Here is a 9935-nt window from a genome sequence, read left to right as displayed (position 1 = left end):
CCTCCATCCTACCCAACCTGAACCCCTCCTCCTGTCCAAAAACCCACCTCATGCTCCCCTGCCCACCCAGCTTTTACACCTAGCTTTGGCTGGGTTGAATCAGGGAAGGAGTGAGCAGCCCAGTGTGGTTTAATTCCCTGGCTGGAGGCTGGGAATAGTGGGATTGGGGCGAATCAGAGCTGTATCCCTGAGACTGTGTGTGTGTGTTTTCTGCAGGCCCAGGGTGGTGAGAGGGTGCGATTGGCCATGGAGGGAGCATTGACCGCCCGTGACCGGGTCGGAGTTCAGGACTTTGTACTCTTGGAGAGTTTCACCAGCGAGGCCTCTTTCATCGACAACCTGCGCAAACGCTTCAAGGAGAGCCTGATCTACGTGAGAGTGCTTGTTCAAACCACATGTCTCTGCTTGCACATGCTGCGGGCCCACATTCCCTTCTCTCCGTGCACACTGAGGGCCCGCGCTCCCGTCTCCCTGCGCACGCCGGGGGGCCCGCGCTCCCGTCTCCCTGCGCACGCCGGGGGGCCCGCGCTCCCGTCTCCCTGCGCACGCCGGGGGGGCCCGCGCTCCCGTCTCCCTGCGCACGCCGGGGGGCCCGCGCTCCCGTCTCCCTGCGCACGCCGGGGGGCCCGCGCTCCCGTCTCCCTGCGCACGCCGGGGGGCCCGCGCTCCCGTCTCCCTGCGCACGCCGGGGGGCCCGCGCTCCCGTCTCCCTGCGCACGCCGGGGGGCCCGCGCTCCCCGTCTCCCTGCGCACGCCGGGGGGCCCGCGCTCCCGTCTCCCTGCGCACAGCCGGGGGGCCCGCGCTCCCGTCTCCCTGCGCACGCCGGGGGGCCCGCGCTCCCGTCTCCCTGCGCACGCCGGGGGGGCCCGCGCTCCCCGTCCTCCCTGCGCACAGCCGGGGGGCCCGCGCTCCCGTCTCCCTGCGCACGCCGGGGGGCCCGCGCTCCCCGTCTCCCTGCGCACGCCGGGGGGCCGCGCTCCCGTCTCCCTGCGCACGCCGGGGGGCCCGCGCTCCCGTCTCCCTGCGCACGCCGGGGGGCCCGCGCTCCCGTCTCCCTGCGCACGCCGGGGGGGCCCGCGCTCCCGTCTCCCTGCGCACGCCGGGGGGGCCCGCGCTCCCGTCTCCCTGCGCACGCCGGGGGGCCCGCGCTCCCGTCTCCCTGCGCACGCCGGGGGGCCCGCGCTCCCGTCTCCCTGCACACGCCGGGGGGGCCCCGCGCTCCCCCCAGGTCCCGTGTGCCCTGCCCACACACTCTAGGACTGCGCTCCCTGTCCCTCGTGCGTCACAGTCACACCAGTGACAGCTGTATTGCTGTCCCGCAGACGTACATCGGCTCGGTCCTGGTGTCGGTGAATCCATACAAGGAACTGGAGATTTACAGCAAACAGCACATGGAACGTTACAGAGGGGTCAACTTCTACGAGGTCTCACCTCACATGTGAGTGGGGGAGGTGTCACGTTCGGCTAGGCTGTGGTTCTGGATGGGAACCAGGTTTTTGAATGGGGTCGGGGTCTGGTTCTGGGGTTCCGAACAGGGGGTCGGGGACTGGGGGCCCGGGTGGTGGGGTATATGTGCCCGCTTGGTGGGATATGGGTGCCCCCGTGGTGGGGTATGGGTGCCCGCATGGTGGGGTATGGGTGCCCAGGTGGTGGGATATGGGTGCCCAGGTGGTGGGGTTATGGGTGCCCAGGTGGTGGGGTATGGGTGTCTCTGTGGTGGGGTATGAATGCCCGGGTCGTGGGATATGGGTGCCACTGTGGTGGGTGCCAGCAGTTGACCAGCCCTTCTGACCCACAGCTACGCCATATCGGACAACTCCTACCGCTCAATGCGGTCGGAAGGAAAGGACCAGTGCATCCTGATCTCTGGGGAGAGTGGAGCGGGAAAACGGAGGCGTCCAAGAAGATCCTGCAGTATTACGCAGTGACCTGCCCTAGAAGCGCCAGGGTGGAGACGGTGCGAGACCGACTGCTCCAGTCTAACCCCGTGCTGGAGGTGAGTGGTGGTGCCGGTGGGGAGAGGCGTGGTGCCGGTGGGGAGAGGTGCAGTGCTGGTGGGGAGATTCACGGTGCTGGGATTCAGGCTGGAAAACCCCGGGGATTCTTGACCTCTGTCTGGGGCAGGGGGATTTTCTGACACAAGCTTGGTCTCCTGGCCACACCTGGGCTAGGAAAACAGTGACCAGGTGACTGGTCCCTCCGCATCCCTCTCACTCTACTCCCCCGCCCGCCCCCCCCCCACCCCCATAGCTCCTTATTCTCCCATCTCCATCCTTCCTGGGAAGTTTGGAAAGGGTGCAGCAACGATTTGCCAGGACTGGAATCCATGAGGAAAGGCTGGAACATGTTTCCCTGGAGCATCTGAAGTTTTTAACATCATGTGGGGGAACATAATGTTAGTTTTTCCCAGGATGAGGGGGTCTAAAGCCTGTGGGCAGAAGTTTAAGACGAGGGTAGAAAGATTTAAAAATGACCTGTGGGGCGATGTCTTCCACACGGGGTCGGTCGAGCTGCCAGAAGAATTGGCAGCCGAGTCCGTTATTAAATATGCAGAATAGCTTTCTGCATAAGGGATAGGGAAGGTGTAGAGGCCACGAGCCCCTCACAGGCAGGTGAGGCTGGTTCCAGTCGTCACTGTGTCAGCATGGAGGAGTTGGACCAGGGAGCTTGTTTCCGTGGCCTCTCCCTCCCCCTCACTCCTCCAGCCCTTGCCTCCCACACACTTTGTTTGGAGATGGGAAAGTTGTTGTAGTGAGGCGGGGAGAGGGGGGCCTCGCAATTAATGTTTGAGAATTCATGTAATAGTACAGAACGTAATTTTACATGAAATTGCCTCTGCATGAAGTGTTGCCCGGCGCCCCTTATAGTCAGAGAGTGAGAAGAAAAGAGAGCCCCCCCCCCAAAGTCACCGAGTGTCCATGGATTTGCCTCTAGTTCTCCCGCAGCCTCTGCAGCCACACAGACCCCTGTTCGATCCATCAGCCACCCGGGCTCCAGATCCAAACCTCCGACACCCATCAGGAAGCCTTCAGCGCCCAGGGCCCTCTGGAGCTCTTCTTCCCTCAGCTGGACATCTATGGCAAATCAGCATTTACTGCCCATCCCTAATCATCCCCAGGAAGGTGGGCCTGAGCCCCTCCTTGAACCGCTGCAGTCCTGCTGCAGAGGCTCCCGCAGTGTTGTCCAGGTTTTAGATGCAGCCACAGGGACGTGTTACAGTCACTGGCCATGTGGCTGGGATTCTCGGAGATGGGGTGCAGGCATTCCTAGGACGTGGATCCGGCCCACCTCTCTGAGGGTGGAAGAACTTTCCCAGCTGCCAAGAGCCCAGCTCATATCTGTGTTTTCTGTTTTACAGGCCTTTGGGAACGCTAAAACTCTCCGCAATGATAACTCCAGCAGGTTCGGCAAATACATGGATGTCCAGTTTGACTTCAGGGTGAGGAAGAGGGATGTCCTGGGACTGATCCCGAACCCAAGGATGTGTAAATACTGGGAAAACACAAAAGGGCTGGGGAATTGCAGGGGTGTGAGATTGGAAATGGGGGTTGTTAGGTTGGAGAGTGGTGGTGGTGGCTGAGGTCACCAGTTACCAGGTTACCTGGAGGTGTGGACTCTGTTCTGTGCTCACTCAGATGGTCCGACAGTTGGACTGAGGGGAGAATTCTGTGATGTTGGGATGGCTGGGGCTTACTGAGCTGTCAACAGTGGAAGGGCTGGGGGGGAGCTCGGACCCAAAACGTTGGTGACATTTTTATCTTGTGAAATAGAGGACACTGTTTGACCTGCTGAGTTTGTGTTTTTCTTTGAATAGTGGAATGAACTGTCGTGTTTGTGGGGCTGTGAGGTGTTCTGGGCTGGCTACTGTCTGTGTGCTGATGGAGGTGTGACCGTGGGGTGTATGGGGCTTTTGTAGAATGTTGTATTGTGTTTATGTGGATGGAGAGAGTGTAGGGCAGGATATGGGGTTGGGTGGCAGGTGTCGAGTTCACTGGGCTGTGTACAACATTTGTGAGGAGTTGGTGGGTTTATCAGTAATTTACACTGTTTACAGACAATGTAGTTGTGATGGTTCAGGTATTGAGCTGGTTGCCTGTTGCTCAGGCATTGTCCCTGTCCGTCTGTTGCTCAAGCATTGTGTCTGTGTTGTAGGGAGCACCAGTAGGGGGTCACATCCTGAACTACCTGCTGGAGAAGTCGCGAGTTGTTCACCAGAACCATGGCGAGAGGAACTTCCATATCTTCTACCAGGTGATCGAGGGGGGTGACAGTGACCTTCTGCAACGGCTGGGCCTGGAGCGTAACCCACAGAGCTATCAGTACCTGGTCAAGGTGAGTGCTTTGCTTCTCTGCTGTCTGGTGTCCAGGTCGGCTGTGGTACAGTTCCACACATTACAAAGTTGATACCCCATGACTCCCCATGTGATCAAACACATCTTCATGGTGACAATGGTGGGACTTTTCTATTTCAATAACATTTTAAAGATTGCAGTGGAAGAGCTTGTTCCTCCCAGGGAATGCTGCAGAGACATGGGCCCCCACCCAATGAGTTGCCGCCCCTCCCACCCAATGTGTCGCCCCCCCCCCCCAACCCTTTGCTGTCCACACACCCAGCAGGAGCAGAGACTTTGCTGATCTTTCTCAATCCTCTCCTGATCCTTTTCTTTGGCTTCGCGGACGAAGATTTATGGAGGGGTAAATGTCCACGTCAGCTGCAGGCTCGTTTGTGGCTGACAAGTCCGATGCGGGACAGGCAGACACGGTTGCAGCGGTTGCAGGGGAAAACTGGTGGGTTGGGTGTTGGGTTTTTCCTCCTTTGCCTTTTGTCAGTGAGGTGGGCTCTGCGGTCTTCTTCAAAGGAGGTTGCTGCCTGCCAAACTGTGAGGCACCAAGATGCACGGTTTGAGGCGAGATCGGCCCACTGGCGGTGGTCAATGGGGCAGGCACCAAGAGATTTCTTTAGGCCGTCCTTGTACCTCTTCTTTGGTGCACCTCTGTCTCGGTGGCCAGTGGAGAGCTCGCCATATAACACGATCTTGGGAAGGCGATGGTCCTCCATTCTGGAGACATGACCTACCCAGCGCAGTTGGATATTGACTAATCGAAACCAACTTTCCGCTGTATTTTGCACATCACAGTTCTGTGGACTCACCCTCTCAGCAGCACTACCTGCCGCACTGAGGGCCGACGCAATATTTCACTGGGGTGGAAGGCTCTGTACCTCTCCATGGAAGGTTATGGGGATGTACAGCATGTGACGGCCCTGCTGTGCTTTGGAACAAGTTGGGGGAAATTAGGCTATTCTGGCCCAGCATGATGCTGTGGGCCGAATGGGAGGGCTGTGACGGGAAGCTGTCACTGAGCTGGGTGCTGTATTCAACGACAAGAACGACTGGAAGACGGTGCACAAAGCCCTGTCAGTCATCGACCTCAGCAGCAATGACATCGAGGTGGGTGGGCCTTGGGGTGGGGGCGTACTCCAGGGAGGGGAGGGGAGTCTCTGGGGGGGGTCTCCAGGGGTTGGAAGTGGGGCTCTGGTGGGGAGGGGACCCAGGGTAGTTCCTGAGGGGGGTGAGTAGGCTCCAGCAGATTGGCGAGGGAGGGGGGGGGTGATGTGGGCTCTGGAGGCTCCTGGAAGGACATATGGATGCTAGGGAGATCCTGAAGGGCTGAGTGGGCTCTGGGGAGTTTGGAGTGGGGACTGGGGGCTCCTGGAGGGGTGTGTTGGCTCCGGGGGACTCCTGGAGGTGTATGTGGGCTCCGGGGGGCTCCTGGAGGGGTGTGTGGGCTCTGGGGGGAATGAGCTGGGCAGTTGATGTTAGGCAGCATGGCACATCACTGGGTTTTGAGCTCTCTGTGAGGACTGCAGCCTTTACACGCTGGGACGGGTCTGGGAGCCCAGGAAGCGGAGACCTTGGGGGTCTTTTCCAGATCTTCCTCCATGGACAATGCTGAGGATGGTGAAGTTCAGTGTCCTGGGTACAAGATAAATGAGAAACTTCTTTTTGTGAGCAGTTCAGTACAACATAGCCCAGGGTGCGACACACAGAGGTACTGGAGAAACTCAGCAGGTCACACAGCATCCACAGGAAGCGAAGGGTAACCAGCGTTTCGGGCCTGGGGCCTTCATCAGGGTGTAGAGTTAAGACCATAAGACAAAGGAGCAGAAATAGGCCATTCAGCCCATTGAGCCTGGCCCATCCTTTAATCATGAGCTGATCCATTTTCCAACTCAACCCCACTGCCAGCCTTCTCCCCCTAACCTTTGATGCGCTGGCTAATCAAGAACCTGTTAATCACGATGCGCTGGCTAATCAAGAACCTGTTAATCACTGCCTTAAATACCCCAATGACCCAGTCTCCACAACCTCCTGTCGCAACAAATTCCACAGATTCACCACCCTCTGGCTGAAGAAATTCCTCCACATCTCTGTTCTAAGTGGATGCCCTTCAATCCTGAAGTTGTGTCCTCTTGTCCAAGACTCTCTACTGTGGGAAACAACCTTTCTCCATCTAATCTGTCCACGTCTTTCAACATTCAAAATGTTTCAATGAAAATCCCACTCCTCATTCTCCTAAATTCCAACGAGTTCAGGCCAAGAGCTGTCAAACGCTCCTCATATGATGACCCTTTCATTCCCGGAATCATCCTTATGAACCTCCTCTGAACTCTCTCCAACATCAACACATCCTTTCTTGAACAAGGAGCTCAAAACTGCTCACAATTCTCCACCTGAGGCCTCACCAGGGCCTGATGCAGCCTCAACATCACATCCCTGCTTCTATATTCTATTCCTCATGAAATGAACGTCAGCATCACATTCGCCTTCTTCACCCCGACTCAACCTGCAAGTTCACCTTCAGGCCGTCCTGCATGAGGACTCCCGGGCCCCTTTGCTTCTGGACATTTTCAATTTTCTCCCCATTTACAGAGAAATCAGTTGGAAAGGCAACATTATTTTTCGGGAGTAGGTTTCATTCACATTCTCCCCTCTCCCCAATTCTTGCTCCCCTGGACTGGGTGGTGCTCCTACCCCACTGCTGGTGTGATCCTTGGTATGTTGAGGCTGGGCACAGCCCATCTGCTTGTTTGGAGCCTGGAGAGGGGACCCTGGGTGACATTCAGTTTCCCAGGTTGTGGCTCTGTCTGATGGTCTGCAGCCTTGGCGCCCAGTGAGAGGCACTAACGTGTGTAATGTCTTCCCACCCAGGGAATTGGGCAGAACCCTATGTTTGTTCACACGTAGCCCCAGCTCCGACTAGGCTGGATGTGGGGGAGAGGGTCATGCATGGGAGAAGGGTGGGTGGGTTTGGATGTCTGTGCTGTCTGCTTCATCTCTCTCTATCCATGTGGCAGGAGCTGCTAAGTGTGGTGGCCAGCGTCCTTCACCTTGGGAACCTGCAGTGTCTGGCGGACGAGGACGGCAATGCCATCGTAAATGGCGAGAACCAGATCCGCTTGCTGTCCCGGGTTAGTGTGGCGGCCGTGCAGGGGGCGGTTGGCGTGGATACGCACACGCGCGGGCCTGCACAGTGCCTGGTCTGCATGCAGTCTCCAATGGGGACGACTGAACCAAACTCCCAGCTGCGGTGCCCAGCACTGGAGAGGACAGTGCCTGAGGGCCGAGTGCAGCTACCCTTCCCTCCCCATTCCACCAGCTCCCTCCAGCCCTCCCATTTGCTCATAACTCTCCTCAACCAGGCTTCCTCCTTGCCCCACCAGCGTGATCCCACCCTTATTCCTGTCCCCAGCCTCTGTTCCCAGGACTCTCCCCACCCCAGTTCTCGTTCCCCAAGACACACAGTAGAGAAACAGGCCCATCAGCCCATCTGGCCTGCACATTCCTGTAATTCCACAATTCTCCACACATTCCCTTCAACTAGCCCAGATTCTACCCCTCTACCCCCTCCCCCTCACACAAGGAGCAATTTATAGCAGTAGATTCACCCTCTGCTATGTGGGAATCCCATGCTATCACAGGGATATGTGCAAACTCCAGCCAATCAGTGCCGGATGTGGGGATCGAACCTGGTGTCTGGAGCTGAGATGTAGTGGATCTGCCCTCATGTTGCCAAACCAGCCAGTTAGTGTCTCCCTGATCTTGCTTGCCGCAGCCATCCCCCATCTCCCCACAAGCACTCTTGTGCTCCCATGGTGAATCACTGACTGCGGTTCCTTCTGACTGCAGCTGCTGGGAATGCCTGGTTCAACTCTGCGGGAGGCCCTGATCCACAGGAAGATCACCGCCAAGGGAGAGGAGGTGAGGCGTGTAGTCCCTGAGCAAGACGTGTGAAGGTCAGCTGCTGCAGAAGGAGCCCTGGTCAGAACCACCCAATCCCCGGTCCCTGGCCTGTGGCCAAGGCTCGGGCCGTGGGCTCAGGTTCCCTGAACAAATCAGGCTGCTTGGGTGGTTAAAGGATTGGATTGCGTGGGGTGGGATCCAGGATAAGTTGGGGTGGGGGGTGTTCAAGATACAGTTACTCACACAGTGTGCACTGGTCCAGAAATGCCCTGCCCCAATAGGACATGTGGTGAGGCCAAGCAGAGAATGGGGAGTGGGTGGGTGGAGGTTGGGGAGTGGGTGGGAGGGAGGTTGCGGATGTGGGTGGGAGGGAGGTTGGGGAGTGGGTGGGAGGGAGGTTGGGGAGTGGGTGGGCGGGAGGTTGGGGAGTGGGTGGGAGGGAGGTTGGGGAGTGGGTGGGAGGGAGGTTGGGGAGTGGGTGGGAGGGAGGTTGGGGAGTGGGTGGGAGGGAGGTTGGGGAGTGGGTGGGAGGGAGGTTGGGGAGGGGGTGTGGAGGGAGGTTGGGGAGTGGGTGGGAGGGAGGTTGGGGAGTGGGTGGGAGGGAGGTTGTGGAGTGGGTGGGAGGGAGGTTGGGGAGTGGGTGGGAGGGAGGTTGGGGAGGTGGGTGGGAGGGAGGTTGGGGAGTGAGGTGGGAGGGAGGTTGGGGAGTGGGTGGAGGAGGTTGGGGAGTGGGTGGGAGGGAGGTTGGGGAGTGGGTGGAGGGAGGTTGGGGAGTGGGTGGGAGGAGGTTGGGGAGTGGGTGGGAGGGAGGTTGGGGAGTGGGTGGGAGGGAGGTTGGGGAGTGGGTGGGAGGGAGGTTGGGGAGTGGGTGGGAGGTTGGGAGTGGTGGGAGGGAGGTTGGGGAGTGGGTGGGAGGAGGTTGGGAGTGGGTGGGAGGGAGGTTGGGGAGTGGGTGGGAGGGAGGTTGGGGAGTGGGTGGAGGAGGTTGGGAGTGGTGGAGGAGGGGGAGTGGTGGGAGGGAGGTTGGGGAGTGGGTGGAGGGAGGTTGGGGAGTGGTGGGAGGGAGGTTGGGGAGTGGGTGGGAGGGAGGTTGGGGAGTGGGTGGGTGGGAGGTTGGGAGTGGGTGGGAGGAGGTTGGGGAGTCGGGTCGTGGGTGGGAGGTGGGAGTGGGTGGGAGGGAGGTTGGGAGTGGGTCGGGAGGGAGGTTGGGGAGTGGGTGGGAGGTGGGGGAGTGGGTGGGAGGTTGGGGAGTGGGTGGGAGGTTGGGGGTGGAGGGAGGTGGGGAGTGGGAGGGAGGTTGGGGAGGTGGGTGGGAGGGAGGTTGGGGAGTGGGTGGGAGGGAGGGGAGGTTGGGGATGTGGGAGTTGGAGAGAGGAGGTTGGGGAGTGGGTGGGAGGGAGGTTGGGGACGTGGAGTGGGTGGGGGCTTGGGGAGTGGGTGGGAGGATGGCTGTCCCTTCTGTGGATGCTCCTTATCGTTACTCTCTGCTTCCTCTTGCAGCTGGTCAGGCCCCTGAACGTTGAGCAGCGCAGCCTACGCACGGGATGCCCTGGCGAAAGCTATCTACAGTCGGACCTTCACCTGGTTGGTGAATAAGAATCAACGAGTCCTTTGCTCACAAGGTAGTGGCAGAGAGAAAGCTTGGCTCATGGGTGGGAGCTGGCCCCCACCCGTTGAATTTCCTCAGGCTA

The 9935-nt window shown here is 59.1% G+C and overlaps 1 protein-coding gene across 1 annotated transcript in view; it reads left to right on the top strand.

Moving 5' to 3' along the window:
- Positions 1–216: 216 nt before the first annotated feature.
- LOC138749773 (unconventional myosin-Ic-like) overlaps positions 217–9935 on the top strand; it is a 25029-nt gene continuing 15310 nt past the window's right edge. The window contains 11 exon segments of the mRNA XM_069911612.1: positions 217–372; positions 1324–1439; positions 1800–1879; positions 1882–1997; positions 3360–3440; positions 4154–4337; positions 5354–5451; positions 7359–7472; positions 8191–8262; positions 9745–9771; positions 9773–9931. Coding sequence (XP_069767713.1) covers positions 247–372; positions 1324–1439; positions 1800–1879; positions 1882–1997; positions 3360–3440; positions 4154–4337; positions 5354–5451; positions 7359–7472; positions 8191–8262; positions 9745–9771; positions 9773–9931 — 1173 coding nt within the window. The 5' untranslated portion in view covers positions 217–246.

This window comes from Narcine bancroftii, chromosome 14, assembly GCF_036971445.1.
Source record: "Narcine bancroftii isolate sNarBan1 chromosome 14, sNarBan1.hap1, whole genome shotgun sequence".
Taxonomy (NCBI): domain Eukaryota; kingdom Metazoa; phylum Chordata; class Chondrichthyes; order Torpediniformes; family Narcinidae; genus Narcine; species Narcine bancroftii.
This window is presented reverse-complemented; position numbering and strand designations above follow the sequence as displayed.